Source organism: Setaria italica, chromosome VIII, assembly GCF_000263155.2.
Source record: "Setaria italica strain Yugu1 chromosome VIII, Setaria_italica_v2.0, whole genome shotgun sequence".
Classification (NCBI taxonomy): domain Eukaryota; kingdom Viridiplantae; phylum Streptophyta; class Magnoliopsida; order Poales; family Poaceae; genus Setaria; species Setaria italica.
Genome location: NC_028457.1, coordinates 32,964,708 through 32,992,002, shown reverse-complemented (window position 1 = coordinate 32,992,002; position 27,295 = coordinate 32,964,708). Strand labels below are relative to the sequence as shown.

At 43.8% G+C, this 27,295-nt stretch overlaps 2 protein-coding genes across 2 annotated transcripts; one reads left to right on the top strand and one right to left on the bottom strand.

Moving 5' to 3' along the window:
* The first annotated feature begins 911 nt into the window (after positions 1–911).
* Positions 912–1,268, top strand: LOC101782931. The gene has a single exon (XM_004980664.1). It carries the CDS (start codon positions 912–914, stop codon positions 1,266–1,268), a length of 357 nt encoding a protein of 118 aa, XP_004980721.1.
* Positions 1,269–10,903: 9,635 nt separating this feature from the next.
* LOC101782515 (respiratory burst oxidase homolog protein B) lies at positions 10,904–19,360 on the bottom strand. The gene is made up of 8 exons (XM_004980663.2): positions 18,850–19,360; positions 18,590–18,749; positions 18,423–18,471; positions 17,081–18,225; positions 16,585–16,687; positions 14,212–14,294; positions 12,223–12,734; positions 10,904–11,273 (listed from the first exon to the last, which is right to left on the bottom strand). The coding sequence occupies exons 1-8, from the start codon at positions 19,145–19,147 to the stop codon at positions 11,164–11,166; spliced, it is 2,460 nt and encodes an 819-aa protein (XP_004980720.1). The 5' UTR covers positions 19,148–19,360; the 3' UTR covers positions 10,904–11,163.
* Positions 19,361–27,295: the final 7,935 nt, after the last annotated feature.

Sequence of the window (27,295 nt, the reverse complement as noted above, 5' to 3'; positions counted from 1 at the left end):
GTATGTGCCGAAGTACCTGCAACATACAAGTACGCCACCTTCTCCTCAATGGCAAACAAGGTACCCACCACAGGTACGGGGGGTGGAGAGAGTCCAGAATGCTCTCCCCTAGCAAGGCACTCCTTAGTACCAATCGTGACTTACTCCCACCAAAACATGTCAAGGAATCACACTCAACCAAAACACACTGTAGGGGATCGCTCAAAAAGATGATCACCCTCGAGGTCGCTTGAATCAATGACCATCTCGAAGTCCCGCGGAACACTTAGCCTCGGGAAGGAATATCTAGCTTCGGGCAGGAAACATAGCGCAAGGGAATAATCTTAACCTCAAGATTCTGGAGTGAAGCCCAAAGCCAGGGAATGTTTTGCTGATTTGCTAACCAAAATAACTTTGCCGAGATTGTTGAGATGTTCGCTATTTTGTGCAAGGATCAAGTGACAAACGAATGGGAAGGACGCTCGAAGCTGAGCAAGCTTCGGATGGGAGGTCATGGAAACCAGGACACCCAAAGCTAAGTGAGCTCCGAAGGCAAGGTCAAGAAGCGGGAAGGCGTGAAAAGCGTGGGAGTGTGATTGACGAATCCATGTGAGAGCACAAATCACATGGTTGTCAGGCGGTGCGAGAAGTGTGACTCCCAAATGATCTTTCTTTAAAGCATATTCTGGGAATGTAGTGGTTGAGCAGGGGTAAACATGTAATGTAAGGGCCTCCTTAGGGCACTATAAAAGGGGAACCCTACCCTATTCTAATTTTTCACATTTGCTATTGAATGAAAAGACTACCATTGAAGTGAATTTGTCTGAAGCTAAAGAAGTTGAGTATTCAGAGCTTGTTATGTTTTGACCTCGCAAGAGTAAAAGACCCAACATTTGGCGCCCACCATGCTTTGTGCCGTGAAGAAACCCACAATGCCGCCACAGAGAAAGAAGAGAACCACAGAAGATGAGGCCACGGAAGAAAGACAGCTTTCTATGGTTGAACCAATCGAGTCAAGCGGGACGAATAAGGAAATGAAGCTCAAAAGAATTGAGGATAACTTAAGAGCAAGAGAACTAAAGAAAAGAGCTGAACAAGGAACCTTGAACGAAGCCCCTCAGCCCATGGACACTCAAGATGATCCATCAAGCAAGTCGGAGGATGAATTAGCTTTGGCACTGAAGCAGCTAGAGAAGCTGAAAAGAGAAAAGGAGCGTTTCACTCAAGAGTTACAAGCTCAAAGACAAGCAGCTGACAAGCTAGCAAAATTGAACGAAGCTAAGAGATAGTTAGCAGAGTTGCAAAGAGAACTAAAAGAACTCGAATACCTGCGTGGCACACCCCAACAACCAACACCACCACCTATGCAAACTTGCAACACCAACATCACCCATGTGATATTCTCAAACCCTAGCTTTGGCCTGCATGACTCACCACCTACTTGAATGTTTGCACAGCTATCGACAAAAACTCCCCACTATCGGTTGGCCTACAGACAGCTCCCTGGCCTACAACATACAAGTCAATAGCCTTGCCTAAGTTAAATGGCTAAACAGATCCACGGCAATTCCTGATGAGCTACGAAGTTGTAGTGGTCGGTCGTGTTCATGCTCGAGTGAACCAGCGATGAAGGCCGGGATAGAGGCGCCAAAACGTGGAGGAAGGGGAGAGAAGGCAGCTCACGACGAGGTGGCAGTGGTGGTGATGGCTCCGGTGATACAGCGTGGTGACAGCCTACCCCTCCGTGCGCAGTGGGACGACGACAACGACGGCGGCCTCCACTCTCCTCTTCCTTCTTCTCCTCCCCCTCTTCTTCCTTCCTCCCTCCCTCTTCATCTCTCAGGCTAGCATGGTGGCATCTAAGGCGGAACCACTGGGATGCGAGGAGAGGCTGGGGTTGGCCTCCCTTTTATAGCCACGGGGCGTGGCTAGGGTTAGGGCTTCCATGGGAGCGACATCGAAGAGCGGGCGGCTAGGATGCGATGGGCGGCGCGGTGGGGTGGAGGCCGCCAGTGTGAAAGCAAAGGCGCGGGGGAAGGGTCACGAGTGCATGTGAGCAGGGTAGTGCACGCCAGCGTGGACGCAGCCGGCAAGCCCGTCCCATCCCGCACAGCGCTTGAGGCATACGGTCGGAGGAAGAAGATGGGGGCATAGCAGCAGCTGATGTGTGGGTCCCACCTGGCAGTGAGGGATGGAGAGGTGAGGGGGTGCGGTGCTTGGCGAGCCGACTAGCGGGCTCGACCAGAGCAGCTTGCTGTGCTGCACATGGGTGAGGGAAGGTTAGAGCGAGCCAAGCCGGTTGGCTCCAGGCCGGCCTAGGTAGGTTAGTTAGGTTAGGTTAGGTTAGGTTTTTATTTATATTTAGTTTGAATTTTGTATTGGATTCAAAATTCAAACACACTCATATTTGAAAACCAAATAAAATACAAAAAGAGCCAAAACAAATTAGCACACAAGTTTATAATTGATTTGAGATTTATTTATTAGGGAATTTCTAGATAAGAGGAGAATTTGACTTCCCTTTTTAAATGAGCACACAATTCAAACAAAAAGTTTTAATTTTTTTGAAAATTCTCAATTTAATATTTCTATTTTTAGAAATATTATAGTAAATAGATTGCATCCATGTATATATGTGGTAACACAACCAAGGGTAGCATGTGCCTATCGTCTTCTTGTTGTAGCTCTAGCTAAAGTGGTAACCAATCTATTTCGTACCTTGATGAAGAGTCATCTTTCAGAAACGTGGCTCGCAAGCAGCCTACTTTCTTATGGACGCCACTGCGAGGTGAGTGTTGACGCCTTTGATTTCCCAAAGCTTTACCTCAAACAACCATCAAGCACTCTTCTCCGAAGCTCTCCTTCTTGATAGCTGATGCAACGACTCCAATAATACTCGCCATCGATCCTACTCAACATTACGCAATCGTTCTACCTTTTCTTCTCGCATGTTGTCACCACACAAGAGACTTCCTACGCACTACTAAGATGTATCCACAAGACATAGAATAATCACCACGATTACATCTATTCCTACTAAGAACATATGCCCGTTGAACATATGAGAATAAGCATGCATCATAGTAGATCAAAGTAAAGACAGGATTAGATTGATATCACCATCATATGTACATAAGCCTTGATGATCACAAGGCTCAGCTCTGGAACGCTACCATGGCTTTGCTGCGCAGGGACGACCATGACGGCTAGGGTCTAGCCTAAGCCATCTCCTAGACAACCTCGAAGACTTGCATGGCCCTCATTTCCCTATGGTGTGTCACCATTGGTTTCACCGACTTCTAATGGATGGATCCTCAGGCTCGGTGAATGTTTGGGATATTTATAGTTTGGAGAGCCCATGGGTCAAATTGAAAGCCGAATGCGTGAAGGAAAGGGGTAGGCTGATTGGCCTAGCCCTTCCTTTTGCCCCCTCGTGTCCAGCTTCATTGCCAGGTCTTCTTCAATGTTGTCGAACCTTATTTTTGTATGCATGGGGCCTGGCACATCGGTACCTTCGGGGTGAGATTGATCTTTAATAACATTCCAAATCTCCACTTGATCTTCTTTGATTCCTCCTTAATCCCGAAGTGATCCTTGCCATATCTTCACAAACTGAGCCCCTAAGTCATCTTGGAGGATTGCTTGCCACAAATGAGTGTCAGTGGAGGCCAGAAGACACCAGGCTGATCGGCCTGGGCCGTTTTTGTGCCTCCTAGTTTTTGTTTTTCTCTTGTCCACTACTCGTTCATGGTTTATTCAAAAAATGTATATTTAGCCCAATTTCTTGTGAAAACAGAATATCCTCCAAAATATCTTGCATATGAGAAAATAAAGTTATTTCAGGTGCCAAGTGGCGGGTTTCTATAAGAGTATGCATGAAAATACTAGTTCAATGGTACTAAAAGTGTGTCAATAACGAGCATCAACAATCCCCCCATGCTTAGCTCTTGCTCGTCCTCAAGCAAGTCAGGTGACCACAAACTTCTCCAAAGGATCGAGCAAAGATCTTGAACCAAACCTGAGCAAGCAAGTCAAGTACCTAGTCCTTCAAACAAAAGATTAAAAGGAGCAGCAAAGATAATCGAATTATGGGTGTTCAAAGATTTATCTAAGCAAAAATGAACCCGCAGCTTTTAAACTTTTATCAGAACTAAGTAACTTCATGAATCAATCTCACTTACTTTCTAGCTTGCCTTGGAGGGTTTTTCTTTCGTTATAAAACAATGTCCCTGCAACAAGAATTGAAAACAAAACTCTCTTCTAGGTCCTTACATGTCACTCAATTTAAAAGTGGATATCCTAGTTATTTTGCAAGCTCTCATCTCTCAAAAAGTCACTCATCATGCGGTGGAACTTGGATATGGCTAGCAAGACTCAACACTTATATTATCTAATTAAGAAAACTCTCTAATGGTCACTTACCTTCCAAGCAAATGATCATAGAAATATCCATATAATGTGAGATTTTCAAGGCTCAGAAGATATAGAATAGTCGACATGTGAAAAGGCAAACAAAATAATGACTCTGAGGTACAAGTGATGTCCCCATCGTCGGATTACTCATGGTTGGAATGAAAATCTGTTCCGTGAATGAGGTAATCCTTCTTTGCACTTTCTTTGATCGTCATGATAGTAGAGACTCCTCCTATTTTCAACCTTATTCTTTTCTTTTTCTATACTTTTTCTTTCCTTCCTTTTTCTGGTTTCTTTCTTTCTTTCGTTCCTATATTTTTCATCATTTCTCCAAACCTCCTTTGAATAGCACACCACAAAAATTAGCATTAGAATGTTCTAGAGAGCTTCCCAAAATTTTCATGCGTGAACCGAGGCAGGAGATCCCCAAGCCGATCGGCCTGGCCTCTTCCTCATTCCTTTCTTGCTCAATTTTCTGGTGTGGCTTCCATACATTATTCTTTCCATAATATTTTATATTCCAAGGCTAGAAATGGAACAGATCTTCAAATATTGTATTGTGTTGAAGGATTAGGTAATAAAATTAAGAAATATTTGGTTAAGATTTTAGGAATTCAGTAGAGAATATGACTCTTCCAATGAGGAACACTCATTACTGAATATTGATGAGGCTAGCAATAAAAGATAGTAGAAGGATATGATCAATCCTCGATATTAAAACAATCCGAGAGAGAGCGATCCTAACTCAATTCAAAGCATCAACTCTGCTTATGGTGGTATGAAATTTATTTATTAGGCACTGGATAGGATAGGTAAAAACTCTCAACCTGGTAGAGAACTTGTTCAAACCTTTTTTTACAGAGGTTTTGAATAAGCAATAAAAATTTCACATCACCTCCAAATTAAGCATTACTCATGAAGCATAATTAAAACCAAAGCACTAGATTATCGAAAAGCATGGGTATTGCAAAGACAAAACAATTACTAAACTCTACAACTAAGATTTAGAATTCAAGACAATGCTCATGATCAAAAGTTGCAAGGGCACAGTAAAAGACAAGCAAGCAAAGGTAGACACTAAAAGCACTCACTCGATCGTCAAATTTTATTCATGATTAAGCCTTGCTTGCTCTCGAGTAAGTCTAGAATACTTGCTTAATCAGGAAATCATTCTTGTCCTTCGATGTCATCCCTGCACTCAGTTATACATAACAAGACACATTGCTCTCTTGAGTATTTAGCGTTTAAAGTTCAAGTTGTGGTTGGCTGCTTTTCATTATGAAAGATAGACTAGCAATAAAAAAACCTGCCACAATAAATAGATATAGTGCTCTTGAACTCAAGTGAACTTCAGACTTTTACCTTGTTCCATCATGAAGAATTTTTCAAAAAGATGCAAATACAACATAAGTGAGATTCTCTTGCAAAAGCTCATAGAAACGCTCATCTCATCAAGTCACTCAAGACTAAACTAGATTATTTTCAACATATTCTACTCATATATGAAAGTGGAAGGCTTATGTGGAGCTTGGTAGGTAAAAACAATCCTAGCAAAATATTATATCTGAAATATGTTCAAACTAAGAGAGAGATCTATTGGGATTACTAAGACTTGTCAAAATCGCCATGGAAAATAAATGTTGGAGAGGGAGAAGGATGAAACACACAGATTTAGATAGTGGACATGTGCAAGGTCAAAGGGTGATCACAAGACACAAATGAAGTTCTCAAAATTGGATTGCACATGGTTTGAAAAATGAGTATGAATCAATCCTTAATCTTGAGAGCACTGGGAACTTTAATGATAGTGTTCTTCTTAGAACTTCTTGCAACATAGTACTTTACTTAGCAGTAGTTAGAGATAATGTGATGAATCCTCCCCCATGCTTAGATGATGCTCGTTCTCGAGCATGTAAGAGAACGAAAGATAATCTGATGAGGTAAGTACTAAAATCTTCAATCTTGCCAAAATATTTTTCCATACTCAATAATATGTTGTGGTCAAGGAGGTCGTCACAAAAATGATAATTTGAGTTTAGGTTGGATGCCCAGCGAGGTTTGCAAAATTTCCAGTGTAGAAACTCACAATGCATGGACAGAATGGCTAGCAAGAAAAAGGTTTATACAAAGGAATGACCGGCTTCTAAGTCTCATACCACAGAAATCAATCTTAGTCCAACTCATCAAAATATAAGCTTGCAATCTAAAGGTTCATCATGAAAGATCATGCATGTATATAGGCTCGGCTAGGTAGAACTTTGCAAGAGATTCACAAATCTAGATAGCATAAGAATTAATTTTTAAATAAAAACCAATCAAGTTATCAGGTCATCTGTAAACTTAAATGAAAGAGCAAGATAGAGTTTGTGGGTTTAGATTTAGTCATTTAAGCTCCACAAATTAAAAGATCCAGCATTTAATCAATTTAGGTTCATTAGATAGAGAGTAATTAGTAAAGTCATATACAACATTGTGTAGGTAAAACAAAGCGGCAACCTTCATCATTTTTCCATAAGCAAAGTTATACCAAAATTATAATATTGTGGTGAGCACAAGGTGATGTTGATCATAATTTATTGAAAACAAAAACTAGGTTGTACTCCTAGTAGCCATGTTATTATCGAAAGATATACAAAGGTTCCATCAAATCTATGGTTGAAGGTTTATATACATAGGCTTTATAAAGAAATCGAAAAAGAGAAGGTATAGGAAAAATTTATGGTCCTTTTGATGCTTGTAGTGAAGTGTAGCGCAGCCTCCCCCACGCTTAAGCATTGTGCTTAGCATGTAAGAAGAAAAAAATGAGCATCTTCTAGCGTCGTGATCCTTGTATTCCAAATAGTATTTTTATCTTCATCCGACAAGTCCTCCCCCATGCTTAGCATTGTGCTAAGCATAAAAGAAGAAGATGAAGCATTTTGTGATTGTTGAAATCCTTGGTCTCAACGTTTAGATCTTATCTTTATGCTTCTTCACTTTGGTCACATTTATTATCCTTCAATTTTTTCTCTTTTCTTTTTATAAAAGTGCTTCACTATGCCTGCAAAACATTTCAAATGAACATACTACCCCCGGGGTGACTGTCGGGAGTAGAAACAGTTGCCAACAAACCAAAGACATTCCTAAGACCTTAACTTATGGCATAGCTAATTTAGTGAAATAAAAACAACCATCTAATGAGTGTACATGAGTACAAGTGGGAATGCAAATGATAGGTAGGAACAAAAACAAAGATAATATTTACACCAAGTTCTAAACACCATACTTACAACTAGGTTGCTGAAATTCTCCATAGATATAAAATTGTTAATCGAGGTCAAACACCATGCTTATCCCAAGATTAATAACTCTTTACAGAATAGGAAATAAAGTGCATTGCAAAGCTTATAATCAAACTGGTGCAATATGAATAGCTAGCAAGGTCTATTAAACTCAATGATAATGGTCTGCGATCATGTCTAAACACCACGTTTATACAAGATTGCAAAAGGAAAATGTCATCCAAGCATTAACATAGATATGAAAGTATTCATCATAAAGTTTTAGGATAAAACCAAGCTAACACATTAATGATGGAACAAATGCAAATGCACAAGGTTTAGCAAGAAAATGCAATGCAACAAGAGGTGGAAGAACAAAATGACATGACATGATATGGAGGTGGTCTAAAACAAAACAAAAGTGAGCCTAAATCAACTAGCCACAAGTTTAGAATCAAAGGGGTGGTGCCATGCTTCATATTCCTCTCTAAAAGGACACTACTAGCACACAAAACGGATTTACAAGTTTTCCAAGATCAAATAACAAAGTGCTCCCTCAATATCATTTAAAGCAGACAAAATGTTGTTGCAGAATTTGTTAGAGCAATGGTATAATGTTATTTGATGTTTTTGATTGAAGAGCAAAATATAGATCATCATCTTGATAGAAGATAAATAAAATAAAAAGACATGTTGCCTCCTGCAAAGCTCTTTAGTTATAGTCATATAGCTAGACTCCTCACCTTGCTCATGTTTATGTGAAGCTATGGTCCTTTGTGCGAGGAATCCAAAGTGTCTATGCAGCTTGATGTCATCTTTTGTAAACCTTCGTGGTTCGCTTCTAACATCATGTGTTGAATGATGCCTACTAAATGTCTTCATTAGTGTGCAATCAATAACAGATGTTGAGCCACTAACAAAGTTAGCACCTACTACTATAGAGCTGAGCTTGATATCATCATCTTTGTGTTGGAGTGATTTCGGATTTGATGAATTTGAAGTTTAATCCACTTCCTTCATTATCTGGCATCTAGTATTTTCCTGCTTTCAAGGATGCAAACAAGAAAAACAAGATATATGCAACAATTAAAATTAGGGTTAGTCCAAAAAAAATTAGATAGATCGCCCCTAGGTTCGAGTTGCCGATCCCCGGCAACGGCACCAGAAAAGCTTGTTGACGGTAGTTAGCACGCCATTTTGAACCTAAAGCACACGGATCAGTTGTAGCTTTTCCCTTAGAATATTTCATCCAAGGTTTATCAATCCGTGGATCGATAGCAAACTGGCTAGGGTTCTCTATCCAGCTAAATGGATCTAACCCTATCAAGAAGCATGAATTGGATATAAAGGTAACCTAATCATGAGATAAGCATTATAGATAGGGTAAATATATCGCATCTGTGTATATATATGGTAACACAACCAAGGGTAGCATGTGTCTATCGTCTTGTTGTTGTAGCTCCAGCCAAAGTGGTAACCAATCTATCTCGTGCCTTGATGAAGAGTCATCTCTCAGAAAGGCGGCTTGTAAGCGGCCTACTTTCTTATGGATGCCGCTGTGAGGTGCGTGTTGACGCCTCCAGTTTTCCAAAGCTTTACCTCAAACAACCATCAAGCGCTCTTATCCGAAGCTCTCCTTCTTGGTAGCTGCAACGACTCCCACAATACTCGCCATCGCTCCTACTCAACATTACGCAATCGTTCGTCCTTTTCCTTCCGCATGCTGTCACCACACAAGAGTAATCACACTGACTAAGATGTATCCGCATAGACTAACCATCATGATTACATCTATTCTTACTAAGAACATATGCCAGCTAAACATATGAGAATAAGCATGAATCATAGTAGATCAAAGTAAAGATAAGATAAGATTGATATCACCATCATGTGCACATAAGCCTTGATGATCACAAGGCTTGGCTCCAGAACTTTGTCGCGCTGGGACGACCATGACAGTTAGGATCTAGCCTGTGGGTTAAATTGGAAGGTGATTGGGCTAAGGAAAGGGGTAGGCCGATCGGCTTGCAGAGGTCCAGACAAATCGTCCTGGCCCTTTCTTTTGCCCCCTTGTTTCCAGCTTCATCGCCAAGTCTTCTTCAATGTTCTGAACCTTATTTTTTGTATGCATGCGGGCCTAGCACGTCGGTACCTTCGGGATGAGATTGATCTTCAATAACTTTTCAAATCTTCGCTTGATCTTCTTTGATTCCTCCTTGATTCTGAATTGATCCTTGTCATATCTTGACAAACATAGCTCTTAAGTCATCTTGGAGGATTGCTTGCCAAAAATGAGCGTCGGTGGAGGCCAAAAGACCCAGGCTGATCGCCCTGAGGGGCACTAAGCCGATCAGCGTGGGCCCTTTTTGTGCCTCCTAGTCTTCGTTTTTCTCTGGTCCACTGCTCATTTATGGCTTCATCCAAAAAATGTATATTTAGCTCAATTTCCTGCAAAAACAGAATATCCTCCAAAATATCTTGCATATGCGAAAACGGGATTATTTCAGGTGCCAAGTGGCGGGTTAATATAAGAGTATGCATGAAAACACCAGTTAAGTAGCACTAAAAGGTGTCAATAATAAGCGTCAACAAATTCTAGGGACAGTCAACTTTTCAATCCGCCTAAGAAATTAGGGCTATTCTATGGGTGGACAAAAGATAAGCTGCCCTTGGAACGCGGATGAACTTTTCGTCCATCCATGGAAAAAAATCAGGTGCTCATAAAATCAGTGAGCACTATAAAATTTAGACACCACCATAGCTGGATGGATGGACAATCAGTGAGCTGGCACTGACTTTATTCATTAGATGTGCCAACAATTAATGATTGGCAAAATTATTCTACTTCAGCTGCCACAATCATGCACTGTCCTTATTTTAGTACTATTAATGCCTTTAACATGTGCTAATTAATATGTGCCCATATGATCCGAGCATCTCTCGCTGATAAAAAATTTATAAATGACAACGCTGTCCCATTTGTGCTATATAATTGATAACCGTTCCGCCATTGAAGCCTCATTAAAAATAGGAGTAACTTCTCATCCCCATGTCGAAGTCGATCGTGATGTCTTGTAGCATGTGCTACGATTGAGTGATATGTCTGGGCATATCGCTGACGAGATTCTGAACATCAATGGATCGGGAAATGGTTGCTGTTCATGTTCTATTCCAGCTGGCATAGTTATCATCGCCATTTGTATCGTACCACAGCACTACTAGTGTACTAATATGTGATGGCTTGTCTGTCATGGAAGTCCTCTAGGACGGTTTCATGAATAGTGTAGTCTACTTTGGTCAGGCCGGTTTTGTACACCGGTCAAACATGTTTCTCCAACCATAACAATTTCGGTCGTCAACATATAACCTACTGTTTTTTTTTGCAAAGCTTGTGTACCTATAATTTGATAAACTCCCTTCCATATATACGGTACACATATATAATTAATACAGTATGTACTGAACTCGTTATGCGTAAACTTCATGAGACAAGTTGCCTTAGTCGCTCAAACTAGAAAGTGTCCTTGAAGAATTCGAACTTCGTGGTGGTTTTTCTCGAAAAATCCCGTGCGAGTTCACGCAGCTCCTTTACCAGCACCTGAGCACCGCAGTAGAACACTCCTGCAACATCGGAGAAGCAGATGATATCAGTGTTTGACTTGGACAACTACTACACTGATGTTGACTGATCTTGCTGTTCTTATCCGTTTTTACTTAAAGATTGAGCTGGTAAGATCATGCCTGATGATGTGCTTAAGAAGTCAAAAACTGGAGAGGGGAGCCGCTGGCTGTAGAGGTTCTCAGTCTGATGATCGACTGCGTCTATTTCTTTTGATGGGTCTTGTAATAAGAGTATATGTTGTTAAACTTCCTGCCAGTCTGCTAGCTAATAGGTTCTTTACCAGAATAATAAGGTAGCCCTTACCTAGTCTAATGCCAGACTTTTATTTCACATAACTTTTTTTTCCTCTGTACAAGGTAAAAACTCCGTTGTATTTCCGTTTTATAATGGAAATGGGGAATGTCCTTGTTTTGGAAAAAAAAAACTATGCTCACCATTACAGTACTTTTTTGGGGTTCTAATTTTTGTCGTGTGCAACAATGATTGGCTGCACCTTATCTATAGCATATTTCCGGTTGCCACAGCAATGCAAAATCTTTCTATTAATATTTTAGCAAAACAAAGCTAGACACGTGCACCTGGTATCTAGTGCAGGCTTTGGTGATTCCTTTCTACATATTTTGTTTGAGGAATTGGGTGATCCATCATCTCTCACCTTCTCCCTTCCCACATTTTACTTTAGTTTGAGGAATGGGCCTCTTCTGAGATGGGGTGATTCCAAAACCAAATACTACTCTCCCTTAACGGGTAGAATGTGACTTTCACTTCCAGTTAATAAGCCATAGTAATGCCCACAGTGCAAGTCAGAGAAGTGTGATGGTATAAACCACCGTACCAACTGTTCACTGCCTCCAAATTGCGAAGCCTCCACCTAATGATCTTGGCTTTATTTATCTTATGCACTTGGAGGCGAACAGCACCAATAATATAGTATGTGAGAGTACTTACCAACGCGCTGACCTTGGTGATTGAGCGCGATGCTCTTGTAGACTTCCCACCAGTTGGGTCGCCCAAAGTGGGCCTTGACGCGGGTGCCGGAGATGATGTCGTTGCCATTCTTTGCATAATTGAGGAAGTGGAGCATGGCGATGAGACCGGACCGTACATCGCCCTCCTCGTAGATGCTGGTGATGTAGATGTTGAACTCGATAACGCCCATCTTTTCTGCCTCCGCTACCTCGTCAATAATGCTCCGGAACCAGTCAAAGGATCCTTGCTCCCGGAATACCCAGTAGAAGTAGACGCGCCACGGGCGGAATGACGATGACGACATGGAGTTGTTGGTGGCATCCCCAGATTCGATGTCGCCGTGGAGCTGTTTCATGTTATTGATGATGTCCTTGAGGATGGAGATCATGGGTGTGGCGGCAATGCCGAGACTGATGAGGAACACGGCTTCATACTGCTTGTAGTCTTGTGCCATCAAGCCGTACGGGCCGTCGATTAGCATCTTCGGCAAGCTGCAATTTTTTAAACACAAAAGGCCTTACTTTTTTTGCACGCAAGTGCAGCAATGCTTACTACGCTACTAAACCAGCATAGATAGATTAATTGATCGAGAAACCAATGACGGTCTACATACTCTCTTGCTGATGTGATTGATTGACAATATGAGTAGATTTGATATATCTCTTTGGATTGCGTTGTGCAGGTATTAGATACAACATCAAGTGAGGTGACCATACTGATGGACCAAGGGTCAAGAAGGATGGATATAGAGACTTTGGTCTGAGGGACTTGAAGAGTTGATGCGAGGCCATGGGTGATGAAGATAGCATCGACTATGTCAAGGAAAAAGATGACGAGTTCGAGTAGGTGGCCTATGTGCGAGAGTGTGAAAGACTTGAAGGCAACAAGAACTTTGTGGAGGTTAGACACACATCGACATTGGACGTTTTGCATAGCGGCTGCACAAGCGTGGATGGTTTGTATGGTTTGGAGCTCAAAACCAACGTGGGTGCAGGTTTGGCTGGTTTTAACCACAAAATCGAGGGCATGTCTAGTGCACCGGATGGCCGGACCGGAGGACATGTGGCACCATTATGAAGTTGGCATTGAGATGAAGCAAAGTCACGAAATGCATCTGCAAAGATTTGGACTATTTTGATCCTGTGTGGGTATTGTATATTTGTATCCTTGTTAGAGAGTAGGGATATTTTCATCTTTCGTCATAGACCATATATGGATGGGATGGCTTGTTTGGATGGCCTCTTGGAAACCCTAATCCTCATTTGCTAGTAGCTTGCTTTGTGCTTGAGAGAGAGAGAGGTGTGAAGAGAGGACAGGGTTAGCACCTCTATTTCTTGTTCTTCCACATCTAATGGTTGGATGAAGGGAGGAAGGCTAGAGATGTTGAATAGATGAATTACTCACGATTATCTAGTGAAGAGTTCATGCGAGGCCATGGGTGATCTACATCATGCATATGAAGAGTAAGATCATATGGTGATGAAGATGGTGTCGGCCGAGTAGCAAGAAGATGGCGAGGTCAAGTAGATGGCCTGTGGGGAGGAGTACAAAAGATTTGAAGGCATCAAGAACTTCAAGAAGGTCAGACACACGTCGATATGATGATGAATATTATACTACTAGCTAGTTAGGGAGGCTCTCAGTCTCTTTCCCACCTCTAGCAAGGTTGCCGGAGATGGGAGGGGGTTGTATCTGATCTGGATCTGTTCTTGGCTCCAAGGAATATGTGGGGGAGCCAATAGATGTTCAACCATGAAAAAAGCTTATCTGGTTGACGAATGGTCAAGTGTTTCAACCATGTCTTTACACAACACATCCATGATGGTGTGCGTTATATTTTGTGGACTAGTTCTTATGAGGGTAAATGAATGTAGGGGCGTACAGAAGTGTGAGAAAATTACACGGCGGTAGAAAGAGTTCGTGAAAAAACGAATCATAATAGAATGTTTTCTCGCTTCTCAATCTCACCTCTCGTTGGATGTCGTGTTTCTATCATAATCGTAGTCCGCCCTAAGCAACCCACTCTTCCCATCCTTAGGAGGCCAGCACACCTGCAGACGATGATCACAGTCGCCCATCATTCAGCCTTAACCCTTTGAGAATTGATGACGAGATGTCATGCTCCTATATTTAATACAAGCTGAAAAGTAGTACTCCCTGTTGGAACTAGCCCTAAGATCACTCACGCTCACGCACAGACGCAAGGAGGAAGATGAACAGTAGTTTCCGGTGATGAACGCTGCGGCCGCCGAACGGCCTGTATCTTGGCCTGCTATTCAACTCAAATGGACTCGAACACCGACACCTATGAGTATAGTAGCCTTTCATAGACCTGGGAACACACACATGCCTAGAGCCCGAACTCCATTCTCCCGGTCTTCAAGCTGTGATCCGCGAGATCCGGCACGCCGTATGCACCAGCTCCAACTTCACGCATGACTCGCCCAATCCTCGCGCCACACGCACGCCAACTGACTCCATCCCAGCTGCACAACGGACTTGCCGCACAAGTCGATCGCCTGGACTCGATCAAACCCAAACAAACTAACTGACTTAGCGTGGACACACGCACACATGCGCGATGCACGTGACACGACACACGCCAGGCACACACCATGGCGTGGTTTATTCCTAACAAACTCCCCCTAAACCACAACACCGCCACGCGTCCTGCCCTACAGGAGCACCGACTCATCGTTGGCGTCGATGAACAACGCCTCCTCCTTCCTTGGCTTGGTGCACTCTCGAGAAATGGCTACGGACGCCACAGTTGTATCACCTGCCCTTGCCGGAGCTGCGTCGGTGCCTGGTTGCACCCGAACTAACACTGCTCCCTCCACCATCGTCATCGTCGTCACCACGGCCACCGCTACAGCCTCCCTTACTGTCAATGTGGCGCACCTCGCTTCTGCGTGCACGCTCCTTACCACGATGTTGATGCCGGCACGCCTCCCACTGCTCTTCAGTGAGCAGCAGCTGCCCCACGTGGTCCACGATCTCCTCCACGCTGGCTCGATCCTCCACCGCACGGAGTCGCCCGACAAGTTCCTCGATCGACATTGTGATGAGATCGAATCGAAATTGTGTTGAGATCGAGTAGTGTCTCGATCGACAACGCGATTTGGTGGCACCTCGGCGGCATGACGCACAGGAATTTCTTGACGATGCGCACGTCCTCCATCGACTCCCCCAGGTCGCGTAGCTTGGCGACGAGGGTGTTCAGGCAGTTGGCAAAGTTGTCGATCGATTCGCCCTCCTTGAATGCGATGAGCTTGAACTCCATCAGCTTCTGTGCGTTTGCCTCCTTCACACGCTTGACGCCAAGCCGCATCTTCTCCACCGCCTCCCATGCCTCCTTCGCACTCTTCTTGGCGAGCCCAGAGTGCATGTCCGCCAGCACCGTGTGAAGGATGGCTGCCAATGCCAGCCAATCCACGCGGTGCTCAACCTTTCTCGACTCCACGCAGCCCCAGAGCCCCATTGCCTCCAAATCCACCTGCATCACAAGCGCCCACTTGTGATAATTGGTGCGCGACAGCATCGGGAACACCAACGACAAGCTCAACTCCCTGAAGACGCGCTCCACCATGACCGAACATGGCGAGTTGCTGTCGCCGGCCTTCAGGTCATCGCTAGACTTCTGCGGGGTGGTCGACATCTCTTTGTGCACAAACACTAGCTCTGATACCCATTGTTGGAACTAGACCTAAGATCACTCACGCTCACGCACAGATGCAAGGAGGAAGATGAACAGTAGTTTCCGGTGACGAACGGCGCAGCCGCCGAACGGCCTGTATCTTAGCCTACTATTCAACTCAAATGGACTCGAATATCGACACTTGAGAGTACAGTGGCCTTTCATAGACCTGGGAACACACACATGCCTAGAGCCCGAACTCCATTCTCCCAGTCTTCAAGCTGTGATCCGCGAGATCTGGCACGCCGTATGCACCAACTCCAACTTCGCTCACGACTCGCCAATCCTCGCGCCACACGCACACCAACTGACTCCGTCCCAGCTGCACAATGGACTTGCCGCACAAGTCGATCGCATGGACTCGATCAAACCCAAACAAACTAACTGACTCAGCGTGGATGCACGCACACACGCGCGACGCACGTGACATGACGCACGCCAGGCACACACCATGGTGTGATTTATTCCTAACAGTCCCTCCCTTTCAAATTATTGGTCCTTTTGGTTTTTCAAGATTCATAGTATTTACTATCTATATAGAGATAAGCATATATCTAGAATCATAGCTAAAATTATGCACCTAGAAAAGCTAAAATGACCTATAAATTGGAACGGAGGAAGTAGTAGCTGAAGTTTCAAAGTACCTTTGTGCAGAAAGCCTTGAGGCAGCGAGTCCAGTCGCCGACCGCCCTAATGTGGAGGCTCACGTAGTTGTCCTGCGGAGCCGACGTGATGCAGAATGGGTGCCTGCATAGTAAATCCCATTGCAATGCGCAAAGATAGCATATGTGCTTTTCTAATTTCATTTGCTTCTCTAATTTAACAACAAGCAATCTAAGGCTTTTTTTGGCATTGTTGTGGCTTTTCAACATTGTTTCTATTGTTATTATAGAGATGCAGCTGTTAGGTAAAAGAATTTTTGAAATCTGTAACGGCAAGGATCATGCTAGGAATGGCAAATCATCATCTAACTAGTAAGATTCAAGCACATCAACCAGAAACAGGCCCTAAAAATTCATCTCTACTTAACTAACTTGTCTTATTTAAACCAGGCCATGCACAATTAACAACTTCACTCAATCACCTAATATATGCTTCATTTTCATGTTAATAAGCATAGTGCCAGGAAAACTAGCTTACCACTGGAATGGCGAGATGGTGGGACAGTTGAGGAAGATGTATTGGCCGCTCTTATACTCGAACCCTGGCGGCTTGGAGAAGTGCAGCGATAGCGTGTGCCCAGGGTACATCACCACCTTAAGGATCTTCACTGGCAGCATGCTGGACCGCAGCGCCCGCACCAGCCGCTCGCCAGCGTAAAGTAGCATCGGCACGGCCAGGTACATCCACGTGGACTTGTTGTACCACTTGTGCGTGAGGTACAAAAAGTGGCCGTGCACGATGAGTAGCGCATAGACAATGACCAACAGGTGGTGCGAGTACCAAAAGGCGTTGAAGCCCGTCAGGCGCTTGAGCGGGCCGGGGAGCCGGACCATGTCACGGCGGAACCATGGCAACGCGAGTGTGAAAGCGATCGCCGAGAGCACCAGCATCACGAGACCAGTCCACCCTTCTGTGCCCTTCAAGAACCACCAGTAATCCGGTGGCCTCCAGTCGCGCTCCGTGCCGAAGTATTGCGCCAGTGGCGCGTACCCGACGTCGGTGGCATGGAGCAGCCGTGGGAAGTTGCAGGTCAGGTGGGAGACAACGTGCAGACCCATGCCGATGGCGATCCCCATGGCGATCACCTCATGGAAATTGATGCTGTCGTCGATCGGCACGGTGCGGGTGACGAACGTGAAGTTGCGGATCCAGGTGATGGTGTTCCGGCACACGGGGAGCAGGATGAGCGCCATGTTGAACTTGAGCGTCTCGGCGCCGCCCTTGGCGACGCAGACGCAGTAGCCCATCACCTGGAACACGTAGCGGCGACGGTACTGGATGAACTTCCAGGCAAAGAGCACCGCGCAAACGGAGAGCCACAGGAACAACACCCACAAGCGCCGCCAGTTGTCCTCGAGGAAGTACTGCACGCGGCGGCGGTACCACCGCTGGAGCGGGTTCGTCTCCAGCATCCGGAGTCTCGCGCTCAGCATCTGGTACGAGTCGCGGCTGTTGTAAGTGGTGCCGACGGCCGCATGCAGCAGCAGCGTCACCAGCTGGTTGTCGAACTCGATGTAGCCTAGGTTGTCAGTGTCCAGCTCCTCCATGATCAGACGTGCATACTCCGACGCCTGCTCTTCGACCTTGGGCAGCTTGTTCGCTGACGCGCTCAGTGCGATCATCTGCTCAAAAGACCATTTTGACAAAGCTCAAAAGTCTGCACCAAAGTATAAGCAGGGTGGTAAGCATAGCATAGGTGCATATAGTACTGGTCCCGACTCCAGAGGAGACATCAATAACACATTTCTAGACTCCGCATTTACTGTTCTTGAAGCGATGGCTGAACGAACCGGTGAAGGCGTGATGGCAGCACGATTACCTTTTTGACAACCTCCTCGGTAATCCTTTCGCCCGTGTTCTTGACCATTCTGTTATTATTATTTTAACAGATGGTTAGTTACCTAAGGCTATGTAAATTGCTGTTCAGAGATATACGGAGTAGGAAGTGACAATTAGCGTGGAAAAAGATCAGTAGCGGGGAATTACATGTCGAAGAAGGTCTGGAGCCGGATAAAGAAGCTGATGTTGGAGATTTGGTCCCAGAAATCACGCAGCTCCGCCTTGCTGATCCAGCTGCGGGAGATGTTCCGCCGCCACGCCAGCGCATCGAACAGCTGGACGGCGAACTCATCCGATCCATGAAAACCTGCAAAGCCAAACCGCAAACGATATGATGATCAGTCCGTTGAATAAGCAACGATAATCATATCACTAGCTCAATTCTCTCTGAGGTTTCTAGTCGTTACCGATGCAATTGCCGAACTTTGAGCGGCGGAGGCAGCCGTCCACGGCGAGTACGTGGAACTGCCTCTCGACATGGTGCCACGAGGTGCAGATGCCGAGCTTGTGCGCAGCCTCAACCATGAACTGGTAGTTGTCCCCAGCACCAGCCCCGCCCGCGACGGTCTCCCCGTCGTCGTCGCGCACGTCGACGGTGATCTCCCCGTCGTCGTTGCCGGAGGCGGAGGGGGCTAGCTGAGACGGCGCGGACTCGTTGCCGCCGCCGCTGGCCCCGGCGGCGGCCCCCGCACTGTGGTTATCCATGGATCTCCTTCCACCCCGCCGTGGCGGACGAGGATGGAGGGATGCGTTTGGGGTGAAACGGGGGCCGTTTTACTTGTGCTCACCGCCACCGTAATCGCCGCGTGGTGTGCTCATGACTCATGAGGTGGGGATTGTGGTGGACCGGTGGAGATGGAGGTGGAGGTGGAGCCATGAGATGTCGGGCGGCTGTTCTTTCTCTAGTCACTACTGAACTGCTGGGATCCTGGTTGGGGTGTAAACGGATCGAATACGGATGGATACCTCCATATGTGAATTCAGATAGTTTTTCTTCTTCTCAGATTCGTTTTCTGGTACCAATAGCGTCAGATATGTCGAATATAAGATATAAATGGATATCGACATCAATTATATTTGCTTTGAGTATCCGGATATGGATACGGTGTGGATACTGAATATCAGGATTTGGATCAGACAGACAATATCGGTACCATTTTCACCCCTAGATCGGGGGAAGAATAAGATGTTGTTGATTCGGAGGAGTCCTAACAAAAGATAACACTAAGATAACACTAGTAGAAAATTCGGCATTCATCCCGAGGCTTAGTACCGGTTGGTTTTTACATGGTACAAATGTGAGCATTAGTACCGAGTCTGAAGAATAAGATGTTGTTGATTTTGAGGAGCACTAAGAAAATATAACACTCCTGGAAAACTCGGCGTTCATCCCGAGACTTAGTACCGGTTGATTTTTGACCTGATACAAATGTGAACATTAGTACCGAGTCTAACAGCTAATTCCTTAGGAGCCCCGGTGACCTCCTTTAGTACCGGTTGATCAGGATTCGGATTGGACAGACAATATCGGTACCATTTTCACCCATAGATCTGGGGAAGAATAAGATGTCGTTGATTCCGAGGAGCACTAAGAAAAGATAACACTGCTGGAAACTCGGCATTCGTCCCGAGGCTTCGTACCAGTTGGTTTTTGATCCGGTACTAGTGTAAGCATTAGTACCGGGTCTAATGGCTAGTTCCTAGAAGCTTCTGTGACCCCCCTTTAGTACCGGTACTAAAAGTCACCAATCAGTACCGGGTGGAGCCTCCACCCGGTACTAATGGATGACCTTTAGTATACCGGTTAGTACCAGTTGGAGCTCCCAACCGGTACTAACTTCCCTCCTATAAATCAAGCATCTTCTTCCTCCTACCCAAGCCATTTCCTCCAGCTCAGGCTTCATCCATTCATGGTGAAATAGGGGACGTGCTGCCAGATTTTTGACAATTTCATGGGGATTTCACTCATTCAAATGTTCTAAAGATTAGAAATTGCATCCTCCCTTGATACATGGTTATTATACTAAGTTTTATATTTTAGAGCTAAAGTAATTTGTGATTTTTAGAATAAGGTACAATGGACAAATTGTTCATTTATATGCATGTGTTATTTAGATCTCATATTTGTGATTTTTAGAATAAGCTACAATTTTTTGGATGCTATGTTTTGTATTAGTCAAAGAAATTGATATGAGGTTTGAGGAATAATTTCATAGTTTAGTCCTTTACAAATGAGCTAAATAAATTATGATGAAAAATATAATTTGTTCATATTTTAGTCATTTGCAAATATGAATGAGATAAATTGTGGTACATAATAAGATGAAATAGAGGTATGTAATTAGTCATTTTTAGAATAAGCTACAATGGAGAAATTTTTCATTTATATGTTATGTTTGAGCTAAATAAATTATGGGGAAAAATATATTTTTTCATCATTTAGTCATTTGCAAATATGAGCTAAATAAATTGTGGTATATAGAGATGGCTAGATTGTGGTATATAGAGATGACTACTGTTGCTGGAAGTAGTGGCGATGGAGGCAGTGATCATCGTTCCTCTCGCGGCAAGGGGAAAAACCATAGTTGGCCCTCATGATAAGCCGAAGAAAATGAGCACGTGGGAGAGAGCAATGCTTCGTTATTTGGAAAGATGTTATGAAGATGTTGTTGCAATGGGTTAGGAACCTCCTTTTGGTGGTCATTGTGCTCCACCGCCAGTCCCGGGTGTTTCAGGTCTACTGAGTACTACCATCGCAGGAGGCACAAATAAACCACGGGATGAAGATGGGTCAGCGAAACCTTCGTCTTCACCGCTCAAGGATACTTAAAGTCCTCGTGGATAGTACTCAATGGATGGTTTGTCATAGTGTATCATGTTTTTTGGTTCTGAAATTTAAATTTATATATTTCTATCTAAACTCTCAGCAACATTTGAGTTTGTCGTAGGGTATCACATTGTTTGGTTTTTGTTGTGTCTCAAACCCTAGCGAGGTCGAGATTGTTTTATCTCAGACTCAAGCAAGGTCAAGACACAATGAAGTTGGGATTGCACGTGAAACGTCTTTTCATTTAACAGTGAACGTAAAAAATTTACAACGGGGTAGGGCTCCCCTTTTATACTGTCTCGCAGGGCACTTTTCATTACACATTTACCCTACCCAACCACTATATTCTCGGAATATGCTTTACATGAAGGTCATGCTTCTCACACCACCCGACAGCTCCGTGAATCATGCTCTCTTAGGGCTTCGTAATTCCCACCTTGACCCCTTCAACGCCTCCTTGCCTTTCAACCTCGCATCAAGGATCCTGATCTGGCTCCCGAGGCCGCTTAGCTTCGAGAGTTCGGTTCGCTTGGGCTTCACAACCCGGTTACATTTAACCTCGCATTCACTTCCAACCGGAAGGAGAAGCGATCTTCGCGTCCGGGTCCACAGCTTCGCATCTGAGGCCAGACTAGCCTTAGGAGTCCTGATAGCCTTGATCTTGCGATCGAGGTTCGTGCAATCTTGCTCTTCACTTCCTGTCAAGAAAAGGCGCGATCCAGCACAAGATAGCAGATAACTACGCACTTGAAGTTAGTTTTGAGAGTTAAGGTGATCAAGACCCATTAATCAAAGCAACGATAAACGTTATTTGACTTCGAACCGAAATTCCCCACCCCCCCCCTCGCATTGTGTTTTCTATCTGAGGCTTTGGGTCTCATTCCAAGGCTGAGCTGAACATGGCACTATGTTGATTCGAACAAGGCTTGAGGTTGACCGTATTTTTGGGCGATCCCCAACAGGTCTGAAATTTAAATTTGTCTATTTATATATAAACTTTCAGCAATATTTGAGTTTAATGGTATTTGTATCATGTTTGTTATGTTTCATATATAAGTCCATGGATGAGCATAATATCTTTGGTTCGGTAATACTTCATAGATGGATCGGCAATGGATGTACAGTGCGGACAAACACTCCATGGAGTACATTAATGGCTTGCGTGGTTTTCTCAATCTGGCAGAATCTAATAAGACGACATTTGGTTTCATTTCTTGTCCATGTTGAATTTGCAAAAATGAGAAGGATTACTCATCCAGAAAGACTATTCACGCCCACATATACAGTTCGGAATTCATGCCTAACTATTTTGTTTGGACCAAGCATGGGGAAAGGGGATTTATGATGGAAGATAGTGATGAAGAAGATGATAACTACATTCCTGACTAGACTCAAGGAGGTGCCTTTGCAGATGCTGTAATGGGCGAGGTTGAAGAAGAGATGGTTGTAGAAGAAGGTCCTACCGATTGTGGCAGAACCACCCAAATTAACCTGGCTAAAGTGTGCTCAACTTTGTCTCACATGCGAACCGACACTTTAATCAAGTTAACATGGTAGTCTATCAGGTTTCACCCGATAAACCACTTGTCTCGGATCGAACAAAGTATGCTCACACGAAGGCAAGTCTAGAGATTACAACAATCCAAGCAGATTAATACAGGTCCAAACTTCAATTATTACACCACATGAGTTCAAAATTTGCATAAAGCAAACTTTTTCAGAGTTCAAGTAGCGGAAATGAAATAACAGACTAGACGTCGATGCAATGATGCCATGGTGAAGCCCGCCATGTCATCAGTTACCGCGATCCTCCCCGACCGAGGATGGGTCCCACCTGACCATCCAACCCGGAGGGAGTTGGGTCGGCCAAGTCAAGCTAACAGCACAATCATCGACATCTACCATATTACTTGAAAAATAAGCCACAAGCAAGGCTGAGTATACTGATCCTCAAAAGACTTACCTATCAGGTGGTAAATACTCCACCGACTTCTAGACATGCAAGATTTTTTGGCTAAGGGGTTTGTTTTGCCAAAAGCATCTAAAGTAGGTCCTTGCTTTCAAGTTTTAGCATCAAGTTCTAGTTGCTTATCCATTCTAAGTAAGCACTTGTTCTAAACGAGCATGGTGAACAAGCAGTTTAGATCAAGCATTAGTATTAAGAATAATTCTCAGTTCCATCTCTTACTCAGTGCAGAAGTGCAGTCAAGCAGTCTCAAGCTGTGAGAGGCAGACGATTCGAATCGAGTTTCTTAACCTTGCAAGGTGGAACCTAAACCCATGACAGGTGCATACCACGCCAGGTCCACACATGTTAGCCGTCCCCATCAATCCCCAGGCACATGGTTAGGCCCACATCGCTTGGATACAAGGTCCCACGGTCCTGAAACGACACCATATTGTGACTGCACTTGTACCCATATGATGCACCAGGGAAAACAAGTTCTAGAGACAATGGGGAGGTATGCCCACATCCCGGTTCAATTAGGTACTTGGCTTCCCCATCCCATACTAGGTATGAGCTTAGAACTTTCAAACACTTGACCATACCTCTAAACACATTTCGACCTTAGCAGCTTTTTCCTAGACTGACGGGGCAATTCCACCGAGTCAGAACCGAATGCCTGACCCTGCCCGTCATCCTTATGGTTTTAACATAAGTAAGCAAGCAATTCCTATAACTCGCGAGTGACAGGAAATCACTCGACTTTTACCGAGTCCCTATTTAGCCTTGCATCTACTCAACCTATCATGCTAGTGTTCAAACATAGGTACTTATGTTCATGCAGCTATGGTTTCAAATAGCTCCTATAAACGTAAATGCGCAAACATAAATATCACAAGTATTGCATAAACTTTAAATCCAGGGTTATGCTCCGAGGCTTGTCTTCCTGAACTAGGTTAGTTAGCGGGTCGTTGGAAGCTTGGCTGGGGTCTTGCTCAACCTCGATCTGGTGCAGCCTCGTAGAAGGTTCCTCCTCAGCGGCTGGCAATAGCTCGTACGTCCCATCGGCAAGATTCGCTTCTACATGAGATGCATATGCAATAATTAAAGATTCATGTTCTCATGTGCAGGATACATTTCAGATAATGTTGCACAAGTAAAAAGTTCACAATGACCACATTCACCTAGATAAGGTTTTAATTTGATTTCTTTGCGAAGTAAAGTACTTTTGTGATTTAAACCTCGAGCTTGATTTGATGATAATTGTGAACACATATATAGTTTTAAACACTTGAACTTCATAAAGAAAGGTGGGTTCATTTTATGGTTGCTCAACTTCTATTTGGAAAGTTATCCTGTTTCTGAATTTTTATACAACTTAATTTAACATTTACCATTTTACCCTTCTTATTCAATATTTGTGTTCGGGGCGAATTCAGGTTTTTAGTTTGGGTTTCAGTTTTGGGTGCCCAGAGACTCCACCCGATCCGAATCCGACCCATTGCCATCCCTACCGACAACGCCACCCCTCCGTCGACCCTCCTCCCAGCAATGCCGCTGCGCCCCGACCCGCTTCGACACACTCCTCCTCTCCCAACCCGGCGCCGTCCATGCCTCCGGTGCCAGTGACTCTACCGCGCCGCCGCCAGCATTGGCAGCCCCAACCCGTTAGCGACTATACAACGCCATGCCAGCACTCCTCCCCGGCGGCCGCGTGAGACAGTGCGCGTGGCCACGGGCTCATCGTCTTGTCTCCTGACGTAAGCCCTCGGCCGTGCTAATGTCATTTTTTCCTTTTTATTTCTTTTTCATTCTAGTTATTTAGGAATAAGTTAAAATAGCTAGAAATTATAGAAAAAATATTAAATATATTAGTATGGAAATGGTGAATATAGAAATTGTGTTATGAAAAATAGAAAATTTATTAATAGTGCTAGGAAATTAATGTACATTATTGCCATGCATTGTTATTAGTGGAATAGTGGTAGAAAATATACAAATAGTTCTACAAATTGTAAACTGCCTACTGCTTAGAATAATTCTTTTATTATGCCACAAATTGAGCCATAGTATAGTACAATAAATTATAGAAATGTGAATAAAATTTTTGAATCAGCTAGAAATTATAAAAAAATTGTTGGAAAAGCCTATTAATTGTAATTTGATCTATGTACAACATTGATTAGTCATTTATTCTAACAAATTGTATAAGTATTAGTCATTTTTTATTAGCATTTATTATAACAAATTGTATAAGTATTAGTCATTTTTTTAGTTAGTTATTTTTACAAAATGTATAAGTTTTAGCCATTCTTCTTTGTAATAAATTGTATAAGTGTTTAACTCTTTTCTTGTTGTCGTTTACTAGCAATTCATAGTAAATATTGTTGTAGTCATTTATTGTAACAAATTGTATAAGTGTTTCATTATTTTTTAGTCATTACTTGTTTGAAAATTGTATAAGTTATAGTCATTCTTAGAATAATTTTTTTGTGTTATATTAGTGACAATGGCAAGATCGGAGGACGAGCAAGCCCGATTGGATAAGGAATACCTAATGGACTTGATTGCTCAAGGTCGCACTAACGATCCATCAAATGAAGAGGTCGATCACAGCCAGACTGACATCTACCTCAACAAGGCGAGGTATAGCAATTATTATACGTAAACATCATTTAAATTCTCTACTTATTAATATTATTGGTAATTAATGGTTATTTAATTTTTCAGCCATCTGGATCGAGTACTAAACGGAAATGAGGCCCAAAGAAGAAGTTAGAGGGTTGTATCATCATCACAGAACTTAATGAAGAGGGTGAACCAACTGCTTGAGATAATGCTAAGACCAAATTGGTGAATCAAATTGGGTTTTTTATTAGGGATAACATCCCAATAAGCTTTTAGAATTGGAAAAGCCCTGAAATTGATGAGAGCGTGGTCCCCACAAGCATGGTCCTCGAGCGAGAGAACGAAATGATATGGGAGTAGATAAAAGAAAACTTCACGTTCAAAGGTGTAGATGAAGAAAAAGTGAAAGATTTGGGCTTTCGAAAGGGTGCAATTGTTTTTTCAGACGTACAAGAAGAATCTGAACAAAGACTATATAAAGAATAGCCTTACACCAGATTTCATGAAGCATCCAAAGTTAAGAGATCATTGGGATTCATTTGTGCAGTTCAAGCAATCGCAAAAGAGCGCTAAGGCAACTAAAACAAACACTGACAATGCTCGTCAGAAGAAATACTTTCATCATCGTGGGTCAGGAGGTTATAAGAAGGGGATCATCAAATGGCAGAGGATCGAAGATGACATAATTGCTAAGGGAATAGTACCGGTGACTCTCAAATGGCCGGAGTGAGCAAAGCATTGGTATTATGCTCATGGCAGCACACTCAATCCCAAAGATGGATCATTTATGTTTAGCCACGAATTAAGAGAAGCGGCTACGAGGCTTGTTGAGTTAATAAAGGCTACGAGCAAAGGATCTTTCGTGCCTAATCAAGAGATGGACGAGCTGACAATAGCACTAGGTAATCCAGAACACCCTAGACATTGCCGAGGCAAAGGAGTAATTCCATGGAAGTTTGCCTTTCGTGAGCACATTGATTCCTATAGAAGTCACCAAAGAAGTAAGGCTGAACACGCATGATAGCTACGAGAGTTGCAAGAACACGTACTTTTGATAGAGGCAAGGATGGAGGAATCAATCGACTAGCGTGTGGCTCTAGCTTTTAGCAAACAAGCTAGTGAACAAGCAACTGCATCATCAGGGGCTAATGTCGACGTAAGCCCCTCACAGCATCGAAGCAGCGTTGCTTCCATGGAAGCCCTACCTGGAGTATCTTCTGACATGGTTGAGGACAACAAACACCACCCTATGGACAACATCACTGGGAGGGCCCCTTGTGAGCTTGTTACTCTCGTGAAAAATAAGCTCATCGTGGTGGCTTATGGTGTGGCTGAACAACCGACACAAGGCCAAACAATTCATGTCATGGAGATTACAGCTCACGGTTACACCAAAGTTGGGGTAGACCGAGTGGTCGACGGTTGGGATGACCTCGAACTGGAGGTACCTGGA

What these genes read in the sequence shown, in the direction of transcription:
- LOC101782515 (XM_004980663.2), bottom strand. Translation starts at nt 19,147, where the DNA reads ATGGATAACCACAGTGCGGGGGCCGCCGCCGGGGCCAGCGGCGGCGGC. An exon ending in AAAGTTCGGCAATTGCATCG is followed by an intron (nt 18,750 to 18,849) that starts GTAACGACTAGA and finishes TTGGCTTTGCAG; the next exon opens with GTTTTCATGGATCGGATGAG. An exon ending in CTCCAGACCTTCTTCGACAT is followed by an intron (nt 18,472 to 18,589) that starts GTAATTCCCCGC and finishes TAATAATAACAG; the next exon opens with AATGGTCAAGAACACGGGCG.
- LOC101782931 (XM_004980664.1), top strand. Translation starts at nt 912, where the DNA reads ATGCCGCCACAGAGAAAGAAGAGAACCACAGAAGATGAGGCCACGGAA.